Below are 20,168 nucleotides of genomic sequence, written 5' to 3' on the forward strand. Positions count from 1 at the left end.
GGAGGTCTGGCAGCCGATCCATCCAACATTCTGCTTCATGCAGACGACAAATAGCAAAGGTACACTCATATTTTGTGTTTTGATTTCCTCTATGTGATGTCAAAGTTCTTAGATTACATCATGTATACAATAAAGCAATGACTTTATATTGTTTTTGTTGAAAAGATTTCAGATGAAGGTGACAAGGACTTGTTATGACCAACAAAGGAACACATGGACAATACAATAAGACATGGCAATGTGGAATGATATATGTCTTTATAAAATATCGGTAATTAGTTCTTCCTTGTACAATTATGATATTTTTACAATAAAAAGTCCCTCCAACATTGAAGGAGAAGCATAAGTCCCCCTTCAACATTGGAGGGGATACAAGTGGCGGGGGAAGGGCACATTCCTTACGGTATCTTTATAAATGTGGAGAACGGTGCCAGCTCCACACCATACATACGTATGGTTTTTTTTTGGCACACAAGCATCGCAAATGCACAAAATGCATCTTGCTCCGTTTTTATTATAATGTGGATATTTTTACATCCATACATCTTTTAATGCAAAATCTCATTTGTGATGTGAGGTCATAGAGCTTTTGGCGAAATCTTCGAGAAAAAATGTTGTGGAGATTTCATTAAAAGCTATGCCATGCGATAAAATCCACACTACTATCACTTTTTTACTTCTTACCATATAAGCAATCAAGGCAAACTAGTTTTTGGTTATTTGCACTTAAGTTTAAACATTTACTTTATGTCAAGTAGAAAGTCTTTTGAGTTTACATTTTCAAAAGTCTTTTTGTTATGTGTATTTATACTGTTACAAAAGTCTTTTTGTTATGTGTATTTATACTGTTACAATGGCACAAGTAATTACTTTGTGTAAAGTAGAAAGTCTTTGATTTTCGATTGCCTTTTTTTCTTCATTTCCTCCAATGTTATTATTCACTTTTCCATTTTAAATCTTCTTATCCTTTACTTTTACATTTTAGAATAGAGGTTTTATAATGTTTTCCATTAAGTGAAGCAATGATCGACACATGGAGGGTCTCTTCTTCTTTGAAAAAATTAAGCTATTTCATATATAGTATAGATAGATATAGATATAGTACTCAGTTTTGTGACTTTTTGGCCTGCTAGGAAAAGGCCTTAGTGTTGGGCTAGGTTAGGCGTACTTCAACGGATGGTGTCCACCTGAACGGCCATCACTTTTTTAGGTCTTTGGGAGAAGGCGTGCGAGAGTAAGCTTGAACTAAACGCATACGGCTGACAAAGCCTGAGACGGCTTCAAGAAGAATTTCGCACGACTCCACCTTCTGGAGTTTGATAGATAAAAAAAGGGAGAGATCGTTTCAGGCTGGCAGGCAGGCTAGACTGGCCTCGTGATCTAGTCGTCATGACTCGTGCGTTCAGAGTCGAAACTACTCGTCTGCAGCCCAAAGGTTGTGTGGTTCAAGGCTGTGTGGGTTTATTTTGAGGCTGTGTGGTTCAAGGCTGGCTCTCAGATCTTTGCTGATGGCGGCCTTGACTTTGTCCACGCGCAGAGCATTTTGCCTATGGGCGCTGTTGAGGGGTATCGTGTTGCAGGTATGTCCGTCGATGTCGTATGAAACCTGTATATTGATCCGTAGCTATACTATGATGTTGTGTGGATGGCTGTAGGTGGACCCCTTCGTGAGGTTGAGGACCCCATCTACCCCGGTGGCTCCTTCGACCCCCTCGGCTTGGCTGACGACCCAGAGGCTTTCGCCGAGTTGAAGGTGAAGGAGTTCAAGAATGGAAAAGTGGCCATGTTCTCCATGTTCAGTTTCTTCGTCCAGGCCATTGTCACCAGCAAGGGCCCCATTGATAACTTGTCCGACCACTTGGCTGACCCCACCTTCAATAACGCTTGGGCCTACGCCACCAACTTCACCCTCGAAAAATAAGCAACACATTGTTTAATCCTTTGTCCATGCAGCAGCTTGCTCTGCTTTGTAAAACACATTTTGAACCTCACTCTCGAGTGTAATGCTGTTGTTTCGATCTGACATATTATATGGTTCATTCATGTCAGCAGATACTTGTTTCAGGGTTTTTGTATCCTTTTCAGTCAAGTTCATAAATCGGGAAGTCCACCATTCATTGCGTATAGTTCCTTTTTTTCCGTAAATTTAATATAAATGATGTGTGAATGTTGTTTTATTTCCTGCAATAGAGGTATCATTGTAATGCAAATAGTGTTGGTGAATAGGTAGTGTTTTTCCTTTCATTACGTAACTTTCGTTCCGGTCAAATTTCAAGATATTGCTCTAGACATTTGGGAAAGGTTATATGAAACGGATAAAGATTTCGTGTCAAATAGTCGGTTGACAAATGTTTCTTGCTCTCATAGCAAAGTGTACCTTATCTATTTAGAAGATATGAAAGACAATAGACAGCGCTTTTGAAGCCTAGAAATCTGTTTGAGGTTGAAGACTATGTTGGTATAGAGCGTATACCAGTTAACGTCCGGAGTGACTGGAACAAAATTGCCTACGACTCAGCACTGTATAATGTTCAATAGTTGGAAGTGCATGGTTTCATCCTGTATGTAAAATAACTATTGCAAATTGCTATAAAAATGATGGCAATAATGGTATTTTCTTGGCTCTGACCATTGCACTTAGTATATATATGACTTGGAACTGTCTTTTAGAAAGGAAGTTGGTCTAAGACACTGTGCAGTAAGAACTTTACCACCACTCTTGACATATGTATTGACAGACTTGGACGCAGGCCCTGTCGGCACCACGCAAATGACAGCTCGTGAGTCGTGAGGCCTGAGGTCAATTCACACTGTTGTACAATGTGACTTGGACGCAGGCCCTCGTGATACCTCACCTTGTTTACCAAGAACTCAACCCCAATACTAAGTCTTTTCATTTTCTACCATCATAGTACTTATTTTACTTATTGCTTAGCTTTCACTTTTGCATTTCAAACCAAATGTTTTTTTAAGGTTTTCTTTCAAATGAACCATAGGATGACACATGGACACCCTCTCTTTTCTTGAAAATTTTAAGCTCCATTTATACTATTAGTGTGGCCAGCGAGCTCCGCCTGCCTCTCTCTCGATTTTCGTGCAAGCTGTCTCTCTCTCTCTCTCTCTCTCTCTCTCTCTCTCTCTCTCTCTCTCTCTCTGTGCACCCAAACCTGCAAGCCACACTTGCCGGTTAAACGTGTTGTTGATGCGTGGTAGGGAGGGGGACCGGAATCCCTCTCCCCATTATAGATAGTATAGATTATAAAAGAGTGAGGGATTTTGACACCCTCCCCCGAACACGTGGCACTCATTCCTTCATCCGACGCCTTCAGGGGTGTGGAGAGAGAGAGAGAGAGAGAGAGAGAGAGAGAGAGAGAGAGAGAGAGAGAGATGTCTCAACGACGTGTGCGGATTGTAAGGCGGGCTATCCCCAATGATAGAGAAAGAGAGTGGGTTTGAATTTGGAACTAAAAGGTGCAACCTGCACCGACGCAGGCTAGAGAGAGAGAGAGAGAGAGAGAGAGAGAGAGAGAGAGAGCAGGCAGCCAACAAGCTGAGAGAGAGAGAGAGAGGAAGAGAGCAAAAATTCTTGAGAGTGGCACGGAGCTCCACGCGATGACTGTGTTGTGGTGCACACGCTTCAATCCCTACTCACCACTCACTCCCCCTTCTTCCACGCCACTATTCTTGAGAGAGGTTGCAGTTTCCCGTGAATCGTTTCTCTCTCTCTCTCTCTCTCTCTCTCTCTCTCTCACACACACACACACACACACACACACACACACACACACACACACACACACACACACACACACACACACACTCACGTTTGCAAGTTCCATTGCATGAGGAGATACAAATAACATTGAATATTAATATGGATGATACAATGTTAGCAAAAGTGGATGGGCGATTGCAAAGCTGATGGTGATTGTGATTATAGCGATGGTGGGTAGATTGTGCAAATGGAGGAAGGTAACAGCAATAGAAGCAGATGGCTACGAGGCAGATGTAATGTTGTTATCGAGGAACCGTTCGGACGTATTGACAAGTCGAGATGGGGATTTGGCCGTATTAAATTTGACAATGAGAGCCGCTATTGGCGATGGTTCTTTGCATGTTTTAGGGATTGTAAAAAAGGTAGAAGGGTCTTTTGTCTGTGATTGTGTGACAACGTTGGAAGGTAAGAGACTTTTTCTCTCAAATTTGTCCATAGATTGTGGTGTTGATGATCAATCAATCGTAGTAGTGGTCACATTTGGTGAAGAACCCCACAATGAGAAAATTCTTCAGCCGCACAAATCGTGATGTCGATGTGCACACATTCAGCTCCGATATGGAAGAAGAGGCATATTGCAAGGGTATGGATAAGCATCCACATGGATTTTTCTAGCGACCCATCATTTGCAGCCCACGACCCTGAAGAGGCCCGACATAGCAAGAGGAACAATAATGTTGGGAAGGTAAGGGATACCCTCAGTGGAGATGGCATACTAGATGGCGTGGGCGCCTTGGTAGGCAGCGCTGAAGGTAAGAATCACTTGTGAGCTCAAAAGGCCTGCCATTTTGAGGTCACGGATGCAAAGAGGATGCACATTCTCCCCAACAATGTAGGGCAAAGGAGGCAACAAGGGGTGCTCTTCATGGCTGATGAGGGCCAGTTGGGGGTGCCTAAGAATGTGCAATGAATCTGTATGCAAACATAGATTAGTAGCACCATGAAATATTCATAACTTGCACCACCACGAGATTTTGTGAGCGAGTGGTGCACCCACGAGGGATGTATCCACCTCCCCTGCGAGCAAATGTGTCGCCAACACTAGGAAGAAAGACCTCAAAGCCATGACCAACAAGTAGAAGGCTGTAGGTTCTTTTCTGATGCCATTGTCCATCCCGTCAAGCGCACAAGAGAGAGAGAGAGAGAGAGAGAGAGAGAGAGAGGCCGTCGGAGTGGACCGATCGTACTAGTGATATATAGTATAGATAGATGTAAATAGTGTGACAACCATTTATATCTATGATAGTAGGTGTCTACATCCTTTGACTCTAGCTTATATCCAAGTTATTGGCTCATTTTCTAAGTGGGGCCTCAAACAGTTATGGAAGTTGGTCAAGGAATAATGATTACATTATTTTGTTTGTATTGATTAATTTATAATTTTTAAAATTTTGGATGAAGTGGAAATAGTTACTACATTACTTCATTTGCTGTGTGTGTGTGTGTGTGTGTGTGTGTGGTGAGAGAGAGAGAGAGAGAGAGAGAGAGAGAGAGAGAGATATGAGTTTTTTCCTTGATTTCCTTGTAGATTTTTTTGGGGAGAGAAGGAAGCCACTCTACTAGGAAGACTTTAATAAAATCCCATTAGTTGACGGATGCTTGAAAGATTCCCTTCATGCTCCTTCACTTAGCCCCTCTGCCTGCAACAGTTCCCATCCCCCTTGCTCCCATCATGCAACGCGGCCCCTCTCTCTCAACACCCCCTGATTCGCTTCCCATCCTGCGTCAGCGACCCTACACCAGCTCGTCTCCCTCAGTAGTCTCTTCCTGCGTTGAACTCTATCAGCACAGAGTTGCGAGATAGAGAGAAGAAGAGGCGAGCACAACAGAGAGAGAGAGAGAGAGAGAGAGAGAGAGAGAGAGAGAGAGAGAGAGAGAGAGAGAGAGAGAGAGAGTTCTCTCTTGTAGGGGTCACGCATGAGAGATAGCTGAGAAGCTTTCGCGAGAGCAAGTCGAGAGAGAGAAGAGAGCAAGAGGCGAGCACAACAGAGAGAGAGAGAGAGAGAGAGAGAGAGAGAGAGAGAGATTTGAAAACAGAAAGAGAGGACATGCCAACCGCTTGACAGCTCACTTTCTCCACGTGTGTGGACACATGCACCTCTACTATCACCCTTCCTTTTTGCTTTCTAAAGTTAATGAACCTATTATATGATTTTATATGATTGGGTACTCCATACTAGTTTGCTTTGATATAACTTTATAAAATAACACAAAGCCTAATTTAAATAAGTCTTGACAAAGACTCCACCGTTAGGTTTTGATGATATCAAACTATTCTTATCGTTCAATCGTGATATCTCCTTGAAAGGGAAGTGCAACAATGCACTGCACCTAAGAAATCGTGGTATCTCCTTCAACTTTTTTTTAAATAAAAAAATAGCAAAACTCACAATCGTGAGTGAATTATATTAATCAACCCAAATAGCTACAAGGTCTTGTCATGCTCGTGTTGAGCCATGACATCATTCAGGGCCCCAAAGTTCATCGACTAACAAGACAACCATCCAAACCAACTCATGTATCCTTCAACTATTTCTAAAGAGCAGCAATGCAATGCAATGCAGTGCTACGCTTTAGTGATATCAAACTATTCATTGGCTTTCTAAAAGAGAGTTGAGTTAGGATGCTTTCAATGTTTTCATATCAAACTTTGCTTTCAAATGGATCTTTTTATTTCACGTTTCTTTTGACATCACGACATGTCTTGAATTTTCTTGTATTCTATTGTATTCTTGTATACTAAACTGCAGCTTCATCTTGCATAATTTTAGTAAAATCTATACACACACACATTTCATTTCACAACCTCATTTAGCTTGACTATTTTTTATTTTGTAACTCAATTCTAATAGAAGGTATTTTTAACGGCTTCAAAAAAATTAAAAGGTATTTTTAATTCAAAGATTCTCCTCAACAACAAGAAAAACGATGCATAGATCTATAGCAATGACAAAGCGCATAGATTTACAACAATATTAGATGGGAAGTCTGAATACAACATTACGCACATGTGAGAGAGAGAGAGAGAGAGAGAGGAGAGAGAGAGAGAGAGAAAAACGTTAAAGAGAAAAGAAGAAAAAACGCTAAAAAAAACAAAAATAAAAAAAAACACTTATTTATATGGACACAAAAGATCTTTTGACTTTCTACCTTCATTTTGTCTTTTAACTTTTTACCTTAGTTATTCTTTTCATTTCCTAAACTCACCCTTCACTTATACACTTAATATATTTTGACCAAATTTTTATATTGACCAAATTTTTATATTCTGAGATTGATTGAGACTGGAGAGACTTAATCATTGGAGAAAGTAAGTCATCGTGACCCTTTCACGTGTTATTCAATCATGGTATGATGTTTGTTATTCAATCATGGTATGATGTATCGTCTTCAACTATTTCTTAATGCACTCACGCCACTTGTTATTTTCTTATTATGCTCCTGCCTTAAAAATAATAACCCATGTTGTCAAATGAAATTTATATCTTGAACTTGAAAGCCAAACATAATTGACTCAAGACTCTTTAAATATCTTTCTGTCATTCTCTTATGCAACACAATATACACCTACGGCTCCATAGCTCTATATTGTTTTTATAAAGCGGAATCTAATCTAGATGCCCTGCTCTGTTCCCTCCTTTCCCAAAGGAAAAAGGAAGCTGTCCCCCCCTCCCCCCTCCCCCCCCCAAAACCCTCCCTGGCGTCCTCTTGCTACCCTCGCTCCATGGCTTGCGGCCCCCCCCCCCCCCCCCCTGCAATGAGTTGCTCTCTTGCTCTATCTCATACTATCCGTCGAGTCCAACTATGTGCACAACATTTCCTTCCCATCTCCTTCCCTCTTGTAGATACGTTGCTTTGAAGCACGCACACATGCACATAATATAGTTGGCATGCGAGCAGAGAGGAACGTGGTTCAAGCAATCTCCTACCTAGCCTACAACAACTTGTCTCTCTCTCCACGTGCCCTGTCCGGCCTTTTTTTCCTCAAAGCCACACGAGGTATCTCCGTAGATGCTATCTAATAATGGGAGGCCCGAGGAGGGATCCAGTAGCAAGGGAGGATACCAACGTTTGGGAGAAATCAATTGGAAAAATTACCAAAATACCCTCTATTTTGTGGAAATTTTCAAAATACCCCTTAAATTTCAAAACTTCCCAAGATACCCCCAATATTTTATCATTAATTCTCCAAATGCCCTTCAAATTGTCCAGAATTCCTCTGGTTGTGAGAGTAAATTTCTTCTAAAATAATTTTCTTTGTAGCTTTTCATAAGAAGACTAATTGTCTATCACGCAAGATGCTAAAACTAGAATTTGAGTCCTTGTTCAACGCTTTGGGGATGAATTGCTTTATTATTTCTAGACATAATTGACTTCTTTTGCTAGGTATTTTGTGACAAATTACATGTTATGCACTCAAAAACGTATCTCAATTGTCAAAAAGAAATAAAGATTAAAAAATCTTGAACAATCCAACAAAAATAGATACAAGGGTAATTTGGGAGTTCCACAAATTAGAGGGGTATTTTGGTGATTTTCCCAAATCAATTTCACAAGGGTAGATTGAGAGATGGAATTTTCCAAAATAACCGCAAAGGAACTCTATTGTGTTTAATTTGCCAAACCCATTTTCTCCTTCTCACTGGAGAGCTCACTCTGCTTTCCTACCTTTTGCAAGTGTGCGAAGAGAGAGAGAGAGAGAGAGAGAGAGAGAGAGAGAGAGAGAGAGAGAGAGAGAGAGAGAGAGAGAGAGAGAGTGCCACCGCTAGCCTAAGTTTGGGGAAGAAAGAGAGAATTTAAATTTTTAAAGAGCAATATTGTTTTGGAACTTATATATGCTCTACAAATAGTCGTGCTGATTCCGGCATCTTAACCGTAGTCTTAGTGGGAATGAATTGACCCATCTTTGTTAAACGGTCTACAATTACCCATATGACATCATGGCCACGATTTGTAGTAGGTAGTCCTACTATAAAATCCATAGAGATGCTCTCCTACTTACCTTGTGGAATCTCTAAAGGATGTAAAAGGCCACCTACCTTGAGGCACTCTGCCTTCTTTACTTGGCACTATTGGCACTTTAGTGCGTACTCTTGAACATCATGATGTAGACCTGGCCAATAAAATTGCCGTTGAAGTAAGGCATACGTCTTACAAATACCTGGATGACCAACATTTGGACTATTCTGACACTCAATTAATATTTGGTGCATAATGTTTGAGTCCTTTGGCACACATACTCTACCCTTGTGGAGTAAGTAGCCATCATCAATGGAAAAATTCTTCCATCGTTAAAGCTCTTCCTGAGTAGGGGTGGAGCTCTGTGTGTTAGAGTTTTTACCTGAGAGTGCAAAGACATGTTGATCTAGTTGTATAGAGACATGTGAGTGTGAGGGATCCCTTTTTAAAATTGCACTCCACATATTAGCATATGATTGATCTTGTGTACACTTGCCACGTAATGACTTCAAAAATTCACTCTTTATTTCCGTGAAAGCAAGTGAATTAATTTGAGGCATCTGACTTAGTGCATCCGCTATTACATTATATCGCCCCTTGCGATATCGTAGCTTACAATCATAATCTTGAAGGATCTCTGTCCATTGCGACCCTTCAAGTCCATTTGAGTAGTAAACCATTTAATACTCTCATGGTCAAAAGCTACTTTAAACTTGGCACCATATAAATAGTGTCGCCACTTTTGTAAAGTGTGAATTATGGCATAGAGCTCTCTCTCATAGACATAATAATTTTGTTGAACTCTATCTAACTTTTTACTTTCAAAGGCTATAGGTCTTCCCTCTGTTTGCGGGTCGCCGCGACGGACGTCCATAGCATAGCTCTCACGCATCAACATAAAATATCAATACAAGGGAAACGACCAGGATGAGGCATGGAAACTCAATAGGGTGTCATTCCTAATTAAGTGAACTCGATGAGATGCAACTACTAACTCTGCAAGCAAATCATACGCACTAAAGCCAAGTAATCTGCCTATGTCCTTCTACACAGCTCTACAGTCATCACGCCCGTTTACCATGCAAATCATATCGGATTCGCACGAAACTTGAAGTGGAGCTGCAGGGGACTATTTAGAATTTATCCTATCATTGTCACAGCATTCTGGGTAGGTACATGGATCGCAATCATTCCGTCCCAAAGTAAGCAAAAACAGCAAAGAGATGATCCTAAAGGGTCGTTTTAGAGTCCCTAAAGCCTCTCCTAGGATCAAAACAACATAAAATACGCATATAAGCACTCAAAACAGCGATTTAAAGCTCCAAACACGTAGTTGAAAACCTACACCGAATCTCGAATGCTTACACTTGAATAAAAGAGTAAAGTAAGAGGAACACAATGCAATAAACGAATTTGAATTTGGATTACCGTAACCACAGTAGCAGTGATTACAAGTTGGAGCAAGAGATATCTCTTAGTACGTACACCGTTTCTTCAAACTTTCCATAAAAGATTATAATGTTCAAACTTACAAAACTTGACCTTTATAGTTTAGGTCTTTACAAATGGCTTGTCCGGCCAAAAGCTCCTAAACTTCTAACTGGCTCTCTTATACACAAATGCTCCCAGAAAGATAATCATAAATTCTTTTACAGGTTCTCGGCTTAGAGATGCTCTCTTACAAAAGAATTTTACAAGGGTTTCCCACAAAAATGTGACTCTTTCTCTGGAAACCGCAACTTCGTCCGCCAAACACTCCCCCCTTCCTTATCGTTGCACGTCCTCGTGCATGTTTAGAGCTTTGGTCGTTGATGGGGCTCTAAGGAAGCAAGTTTTGCTGAGAAAATCCGTGTTTGAAGGACAGCTTCCAGGTATTCTTGTTGCTGCCTGAAAGGGTTTTCACTTACATTGTGCTGATATGCTATGTACCGTGCCTTGAGGTCCTTTGCCATAGGATGAAAGATTCTTGAGTCGATTTCAAAAAAACCTGTGATGAAGGCCTCCTCGAATGTCTGCAAGTAATGTGATAGCAGGTACATAAGTCTGGAGTAAATTGCCATCAGGATATGTCGTGGTGGTGAACCTTGCAAATTCCAGCAAATTCCTCTATGCCCTTCTAAGAACAGATTCCACGAATGATCGTCGCCTTCAGTGTCTTTGAACACCTGGATGCAGGTGACGATCATTCGGGCTATCTTTACCAGCATCTGACGGGCTACATCGGGGACATCCCACAGAAAAGCGATTGTTGAATTGAGAGTGTTTACTACGTAGGCTACTGTAGGAGGGTTTTGTGCTGTTAGGACTGGGTAGTTGAGCTTTTGCCGCCTTGAGCCTTTCCATGTGGAAAACTCCTTCCATGTGCGTCTTCTAGGGACTGGGCATAAAGTAGGATCTATTTAAATGTGTTGAGGAGCGTTGTGAAAGTTGGTTAGATCCTGTGGCCGCTTGTCCAACCACTTCTACCTCCACTTTGGGTGGTCGTCTATGAGTACCTGTGCTTCTTCAGCTGTCAGTGCTACACCTTCATAACCCCCGTCTTTGTTTCCTGGTAGGGTCGAGGGGTTTGGAATGACATTAGAAGGAGAAGCATTGACATGGTTCCAAAACATTCCACCAAGGTCAATCATGGACATGAACACATTAGCTCAAGGATTTGTAGCTACTTGTTTCAAAATGGGGATCAAACATAATACGGTAGCTCAAATCTACAGCTTTAAACAGAAACATGGTGAGTCTGTTAGGGATTGTGCAACTCAAATGAAATAATACATTGCCAGATGCCCAGGGCTAGAGATACCTGCAGAAGAACGACTCGTATCTTCTTTGTTTCTAGAGGGACTGCTGAACAAAGAACTTCATGCTATACTCTATAGTAAGAAGCATACAACCCTAGAGGAGGGTGTGTCAGATGCTATTGGCTTAGGAGACAATTGTGATATTTTCAATGAAGAAGATGTCCTACAAAGCGAGAAAACAACATCCACTAAACCAGCACAAGTGGAAACGGCTGCTGCAACACCACTTTCAACCATAGAAGATATGCTCAAAAGGATGAACGACATGATGAACAACATGCAAAAAGCACCTATGAGGGGACCAGGACAAGGGATACCTCAACAGGGACAACCAATTAGACGATAAAAATGGTGTGCAATCGAGGGTAAATGGACCAACCATGAGACCCACGAGTGCTATTTTCGACCAAAGTATGATGGAAATGTTCAGTGCGTGCCTATGAGGCCATAAGGACAACCCATGTACAGATATCAGCCTAATATGGCCCAAGCTAAAAGACCACCGATGGGTATGGAAAGACCGCAACCTGTGTTGGGTCAAAAACCTTCGTATCTAGGACATAATGCAGTACCTGTAAAGTACATGCATTCCAAAGGAGTCATAGATGAACAAGCATTAGTGCATGGTACACACTATGCGGAGCCTAGTCCATCTATGGTAATGGTAGAAGGAGATTGGTATAATTCACATCCACCACCAATGGAGGAACCTGTGACTTATGCTCCACCAGAGCTTGCACCAATGTATTATGTAGCTAATCAAGGTGTATGACCTCCTATGGTAACACCCCTGATTAAGCCAAGAACGGGAAACTCTCATAATTGTGGTGCGGATGATCATTGAAAAAATGAATGCCCAGAGCCTGACAAGAACCTCAAGGAAATTGAAGCTTATTGCATACAATGTTGCAAAAAGGGAGGACACTTTCCGGAAGATTTTCCTAAAAATCCTTTAAACAAGGAGAAAACAGTAGTAAATGTAGTCCAAGTGATACCTAGTAGCTCATCTGAGAGTGAAACGAGTGTTTCAGTCAAGGTAATCACTAGATCTCAGGCTAAGAAAAAGAAACATAACTCCTCTAATGATTCAAAAAATATAAAAGTTTCCTCTCAAAGGATCAAAAGAAGCAGAAGCAAAAGGTATGAATTGAGAAAACAAAAACAACGATCTGAAATCGAGGAGAAAGCAAAAAAACTATTCTAGGAAAAGGTGAAAGAACCTGGAAATGAAATCAAAGAAACAACTGTAAAATTTAGAGGATCAATTTTGGTTGATAAAATTTTTGAGCCTATTAATGCAGCCTTGGAAGCCTACCAAGCAGGACTTAAGACAGGCCAAAACATGGAAAACAAATGGAAAAACTATCCTTCTCCAGACATGGAATCAGCTGAGCTTGAAGCTTATCAAAATTTGGTAAGTATCACGCAAGAAATGCTAGAAAAACAAAAACCCAAGCTTGAAAGTATCGCAAAACCTGAGGAGCTTATGGTAAGAGACACTAAAGAAAAATCCAAAGTGGTGGTAGAACCCCACCTTGAAACAAAAGAACTAAAACTTATAGTGCCGGATAGCGAAGATGCCTTAGACAGAATTCCATTCGTAGAGGAAGACTGGCCAGGACACTTATGGAAAAAAGTTAGAGAGATCAATGATGGGAGCCTAACTTTAAAGTCATCTCCTATAGAGGAATTTTGGTTGGACAACCTACCTTCTGATATGAACATGGATGTACAATCCTTGTACGGGGATTGCGGATCTGAAGCTTCAAGAATGTCTAAACCATTGACCTTGAAAACATTACCCTCTTACTTGGGAGATAATGAAGATGAATTCATAGTATGTAAGACCACTCAAGTAAAAAGAGTTGAACAGACCCTAGAAGTAGACAACATTCATTCAATCATGTCTACACCCATCCAATGCACTCTTACCTTGGGAGAACTATTAAAACTTGGACCATATTTATGGAATGATCTACAAAAAACCCTAGAGAAGGTGGGGATAACGGGACTAATCTCAAAAAAATTGGGAAATTTGAAAAACGAAAGGGACAACAAAGAGATTTGATCTGTTCCAATGAACAAAGTTGGAGAATATTGCAAAGGAGAAGAAGGAAATACAACCCTTCCAGTGAAATATAATGGCATTGAAACCATGGAAATACTGGATATTGGAGCAGGCATAGCCATAGACACGAAAGCAGTATGGGAATCCTGGGGACAACCAACCATTAGACAAACTGGAATGAAATTATAATTGGCTGACGGACACATTGAGAGACCATTAGGGCTGCTTGAAAAAGTGATAGTCAATTCTTGTGGGATTGAATATCAACACACTTTTGCCATAGTAGACTTTGGGAAAAACTCAATTATGAAATCATATTGGTAAGACCTTTCATGCGACAGGTACAGCTTATCCAAGATTGGGGAAACAATTATCTGTACTTGAAGCAAGTGGTATCTATAACAAAGGTAAATCTAAAAGATCACACTTATAGAGATGTCTTGAAAACACCCATACAAGAGTTTGATTTAGTCTCTTCGACTGAAACTAAGCTTCCATCCTGGTTAAACAAAGACACTCCTATTTGGATGTGTGGTGCCTTAGAAAATGGGAGTTTAAAATGAGAAGAATGTATTCTAAAAAGGGATTGCACAAACGAAGCCTATGTACCTGAACCCTTTCCAGAGCATTTGTTTGAGCCAGCTGAGTGGACTCAAATTTTAGCGACAATGGATGTATGTGTGAATACGCCTATGCCTACTCAATTTTGCAATGAGGATGGCTATGACATAATTTCCATCCAAATGATTTCAACCCTCAACATTGAAGATGAAATTAAGGAACCCAAGGACTTGATGAAAGCTCAACAAGTCTTTTTAGACCTCTACTATGATGCAACAGATGAGTTAAATGAACACTCAACTACCTCAAAAGATTCAGGTTCAAAAAAAGAACATGTGAGAGCTAAGTTACTCATGAAAGGAGGGGAAGAAAGGTTTTTTGACTTTCCTAACCAGAAATCAAGAAGACAAAAATGGTATGACAAAAAAGAGACACCAGAAACATGAAAACACGACCTATGCCATCAGTCTCCAGTAAAACACAATTCCTGATGCAGATAGAGGCACATGATTGCGTCAAGGACAAAATCACTGGCAGATATCCTTCAAATGAAAATCCAAAAATGTCAAAAACAGGATATTCAAGCAAAGCCAAACAAACAGGACAAGGGGCCAATCATGACACGAGTTGAGCGGAAAAAGAAATATCAAGAGTTGGAAAAGGCTCTAAAGGAGATATATACTACCAAAATGGAAACCATGGAAGAGGATGGTAACGATGTAATAAGTATCCCCTCCCATTACAAAAAGTATACTCTTCAAGATCGAAAAATCATAGTCGAACAACCTGTTAGGGAATTACGAAAACAAGGTGAGTCCTACGAAGGGCCCGAGAACACGAAAAAGATAGAATTGGCTGAACCAGGGGAAGAACCTAGGCCTGTCTACATTGCAAACGACCTGACAGAGGAAGAAGAAGAGCTTTTACTAAGCTTGCTAAAATAATACCGAGATATCTTCGCTTGGTCTTACAAGGATATCAAGGGTGTGGATTCAAAAATTTTTCAACATACTATACCCATGAGAGATGATGCAAAACCAAGTAGACAAAGGCCATACACATATAATGAAACATTTGCCAAGAAAATCAAGGAAGAGATTGAGAAACTAAAGGAAGCCGAATTCATTTACAAAATTGAACACACATATTGGGTGTCTCAATTGTAGTAGTACCCAAGAAGAATGGAAAATTACGAGTGTATGTCAATATCAAAAAAGTGAATGCAGCTACCATTAGAGACAACTTTCCTCTTCCAATCACTAAGCATGTTTTAGAACAAGTTGCAGGAAAAGAAGCTTATAGTTTTTTAGATGGCTTTTCGGGATACAATCAACTTCTGGTTGACCCAAAAGATCATCATAAAACTGCTTTTGCAACAAAATGGGGTATTTTTGCCTATCGGGTCATGCCTTTTGGGTTAACTAATGCTCCAGCCACCTTTCAAAGATTGATGAGCCATGCTTTTGATGGAAAATCTGAGGAAATTCTTGGAAGTATACATGGATGATATATGCGTACATTCATCAATCCGAGCTGATCATTTTGAACACCTCAAAAAGGTATACAAAAAATATAGACTTTATAGGATTTGCCTAAATCCTAAAAAGCGCACATTCATGGGTAGACAAGGAAAAATTCTTGGACATATAGTGTCTAAAAATGGCATAGCTACTGATATTGAAAAAATTCATGTCATTGCTGATTTGCCTAGGCCAACAACAGTCAAGGGGGTTCAATCCTTCATGGGGCATTGTGGATATTACAGACAGTTCATTTACATGTACGCTATAATTGCAAAACCCATGTATAGCTTGATTACACACTTTGAATGGACCAAGGCATGTGAAGAATCCTTCATGAAGCTTAAGCAGGCTCTCACCTCAGCTCCAATATTGAAAGCACCAGATTGGAATAAGATATTCCACATACATGTAGATGCTTCCAATTTTGCCATCGGTTGTATACTAGCTCAACCAGGAGACGTGAAAATTGACTTTCTTATTTCTTACGCTAGCCTACAGTTGAACATGGTAGAAAAGAATTACACTATCACTAAAAGAGAAGGGTTAGGAATGATCTATGCCGTTAAAAGTATAGATATTACCTATTAGCCAACAAGTTTGTGTTCTTTCTGGACCACCAAGCTTTGTTGTATTTGGTCAACAAGCCATGCAGCATAGGAAGAATAGTGAAATGGTTCATCATTCTTCTTGAATTTGATTTCACTGTGGTTGTAAAAAATGGCACTACACATCAAAGAGCAGATCATTTGTTAAGGATTATACCACGAGAATCACCTAAAGGGGTAGATGATGATCTACCAAATGCCTATTTGTTCTCCATGGAAATGATACCTTGATGGTCAAAAAACATGGTATCATTGATGACAATAGCTCAAGTGGATTCACAAATACCACTTCCTATTAAAATCGGATTAATCGAGCAATTGGCTATATATCGAGATGGAATATTTCTCTTATGCATTAATCCTGAGGAGAAAAACCCAGTACCTAAGTCAAGCACATATTACCATAGTAGGACTTCACTTTGTGGAAGAGAAAACTATGCAAAGAATCTTGAGACTTGGCGTATTTTGGCCAACTATGAGGAGTGATGTTCGAATTTTGTAAAGGATTGTCCTCAATGTCAAAAAAAGACACCCATACCTCATGTAACTTTGTTCCAAATGTCGCTTGTTCCTAAGTGGAGTGACTATCTGGTTACTTACTTATCAAGCCAAACATTTCCTTAGAATATGAGTAAACGCCGTCAAAGAGCAATTGAAACTGAAGTAAGAGAATATGCTCTTATTAGCAACCAATTGTATCGGAGAGGTAAAGATCAACATTTGCGTCTTTGTGCAAATGAAGACAAGTCTATTCCAATTATAGAACAAGCACATGCTGGATTAGCTGGAGGTCACTTTTCTAGTGAGACCACCGCAAGCGCAATCTTAATGGCAGGCATATGGTGGCCAACACTTTTTGCACATGCCAAAGAATATGTTCGAAGGTATAATGCTTGTCAACGAGCAAAAATGATAAAACGTGTAGATAGCATGTCCTTAAGACCAATGATGGGGGCTAGAGTTTTCGCAAAATGGGGGATAGATTTTTTTGGGCCGATACAGCCATCTACTTATAGAACCCAAGCTCAATGTATCATTGTAGCTACGGACTATTTGACCAAGTGTGTCAAGGCTAAAGCAACTCAAAAGAATGATGCCAAAACCACTGTCGCATTCTTATATGAGTATGTATTCACGAGATATGGACTGCCAATAGAAATTGTCAACGATCAGGGAACTCATTTTCTCAATGAGGTAATCGAGTATTTGCTTAATGAGTTTATGGTAATCCATAACAAATCAGCTCCCTATCACCCACAGGCAAATGGATAAAATTCTTAGCTCGGTACTGACTAAAGTGGTTAGTTCAGGAAGGACAGACTAGGAAATGAATCTCCATGCTGCTCTATGGGCTTATCGAGTTTCATTCAAAACAACTTTAAATTATACACCCTTTAATCTTGTTTATGATCTTGATGCCATACTGCTAATATAATTTCTATTGCCGACATTAACGGTAGCTAAGGATCTTGAGTGGACTAGACATGAATTGTCAGAAAGACTTGAAGATTTAGAAAATCTAGATGAGCAAAGGCTAACTATTGTAGCTCATATGTATGCACAAAAGCGGAAACAAAAACAGTTTTTTGATTCCCATCTTATAACAAAAATCTTCAAGAAAGGGGACTTAGTTTTAGTTTATTCTCTTAAGCAACACATTCCCAAGTTTAAGAAAAAGGGAAACAGACCATTTATCATTGAAGATCTATCTCCAAGTGGAGCTTTAAAGTTGTCCACCCTAGATGGTGAACCAATGGCTAATTGGATTAGTGAATGCCGTTTAAAGAAATACAATTTTCCGCTAACCAATGAATTGTTAGAAAGAATGCATGCAGCCAAGCGAAAGGAGGATTAAACGACAACGGGTTATTGATGAAGTCCAAGAGGAAGCTTGGCTTCGAGTACTCAAACGGAAAGCTGCTCTCAGGAATCAACAGATACCGATTCCCATCAACACTTTGGAAATAGATGACTGACAATGGGAATTGCCTAAAGATGCAGTTTCAACAGATGATGAATGGTTAGATGGAATGGACCTGCGCATCAAACTACAGCTCAATAATCATAGCACAAATGCTTTGGTCAACACAGGAGCTAGAGTAATGTAGTCAGTTATTCCATGTACTAGAAAGCAACAAGTCAGTCTTTGACAGTAGGAATAGTGACAATCAAAGGATGCAACAAGAACCCAACCCCAACGTTGGGAGTAGTCAACTTGAACATGATAGTACATGGATGTTCATGTCCTCATCAGTTTGTATGCTTACCAAATGAACACATGAATGAGATGATGATTCTTGGAATTCCCTGGATGCGGACATACAAGGCAGTACCAGATTGGGATACAAATCAGCTCAAGCTATCACCTAAAGGCGGGCAACTCATTGTTCCAATTGCACCAAGCAAGGAGGAATGGAAAGGAAGCAATCAGCATACCAAACCACGAAGTAATCAATCTTCTCCATCCTCTCGACAAGCAAATTCTACAAGTAGCATGCAAGGAGTCAGGAAAATCTGGGTACCAAAAGCACAGCTTAAGGACAAGCCGATTCAAATCTGGGTGCCCAAAACATCATCGACAAAACCAAAGAAGGTTCCAAGGGTCAAAACACAGAGACGAGCATCTTCGAGCAAGGAACCTAACTCAAAATGGATTTGGCAGAAAAAGGAGCACTTATCTTCTCCACAAACCATAAAACCAATCAAAAAATGGAGAGTTAAGTCTCAAAAGACTCCACCACACCATTCCACACCAAGCAAACCAACCTACCAATGGCGAGAAAAAGCTCGACAACAGTCAAAAGTGCTACCAACAGCTTAGGCAATCAGCATGTTGAAGCATCTTGATGGTACAATCAAACAGAGAGCACACAAGCTACAAGATTTTCTCTTTGGAAGACAACATCAGAAAGCCTCGACATCAGAAACCCTTGAGTTAATTACTCAAGGCCCAGATCTTGCACAGCATAGTGGTTTGAATTTCATTGATCTTCAAAGCATGGTAGAGCCAACCACGGATATGCATAAGACACGATTGTTCAACCCATGCACATAGTTGTCTCGGAGTACGCCGTTTAGGAGGGGTGCAAGAGCACTAAGTAATGAAGGGCAATGTTTGAAGAGGGAGGAAAAAGTTCGATGTTTACATTTGATTTTTTGCAAAATCACCTAATAATGCCCTTATAATTCATCATCAAGGGAAAATTCACTGATAATATCTTCCCGATGAGTGTAAATATTGTATATACTATCAGAAAATCATCAAAAATTGTCCTTTTTGATTATTTTTCATCATTTTTCTTGATAATGAGACTTAAAAATAGAGAAATCCAACAAAAAACAATAAAGCTGTGTTTTTCAATGCTTTTTTAGCGCATTTTGTTATTTTCTTTGATTTTTTTAATAAACAAGTCAAAAACTAATAATAAATAGCAAAGGAGCTCATATGGAAAAACGGAAGACACGGTGGGGATCAGAAAGACAAGGTAGACAAGCACAAAAATTTTCAATGAAATCGGAAGATGGAAGCGGGAAGCCTAAATTAGACGACCATACCTACTTTTGCAAAATTCTTGTAGAATGAGCTACAAGAATCCAATCGGGGAAATTTTTGAGTCTAACATAGATTTCACGGCCTAGTAAGACTTACGGGGAAGTCCGGGTATAGATATCCAAGGTAGGCTAAAACAACCTCATTTCCACTTGTCACCCTTGCAGAGAGAGCTTTTCGACCTCTTTCGCACATACTTTACGGAGTCTACAGTTGTCCGTTTTTAGCGCCGTCTCACACGAGACATGAGGGGTAAGTTCTTTACTCATCAATGATGCATTTTGTACGACTGGTAGCTAGTCTAATCCCCTAGAAAAAACCCTAGAATC

General features: G+C 40.2%; 1 protein-coding gene and 1 pseudogene across 1 annotated transcript; one reads left to right on the plus strand and one right to left on the minus strand.

Annotated features, from left to right (window-relative positions):
• Positions 1 to 1,549: 1,549 nt before the first annotated feature.
• Positions 1,550 to 1,921, plus strand: LOC147417090 (chlorophyll a-b binding protein 1D-like). Its single transcript, XM_086507878.1, has 2 exons — positions 1,550 to 1,580; positions 1,656 to 1,921. Exons 1-2 carry the CDS (start codon positions 1,550 to 1,552, stop codon positions 1,919 to 1,921), a joined length of 297 nt encoding a protein of 98 aa, XP_086364004.1.
• Positions 1,922 to 1,933: 12 nt separating this feature from the next.
• LOC147417091 (uncharacterized) lies at positions 1,934 to 4,889 on the minus strand (annotated as a pseudogene).
• Positions 4,890 to 20,168: the final 15,279 nt, after the last annotated feature.

Source organism: Adiantum capillus-veneris, unplaced genomic scaffold, assembly GCF_014529385.1.
Source record: "Adiantum capillus-veneris isolate H3 unplaced genomic scaffold, ASM1452938v2 Hic_scaffold_325, whole genome shotgun sequence".
Lineage (NCBI taxonomy): Eukaryota > Viridiplantae > Streptophyta > Polypodiopsida > Polypodiales > Pteridaceae > Adiantum > Adiantum capillus-veneris.

What these genes read in the sequence shown, in the direction of transcription:
- LOC147417090 (XM_086507878.1), top strand. Translation starts at nt 1,550, where the DNA reads ATGGGCGCTGTTGAGGGGTATCGTGTTGCAG. An exon ending in TGAGGGGTATCGTGTTGCAG is followed by an intron (nt 1,581 to 1,655) that starts GTATGTCCGTCG and finishes GGATGGCTGTAG; the next exon opens with GTGGACCCCTTCGTGAGGTT.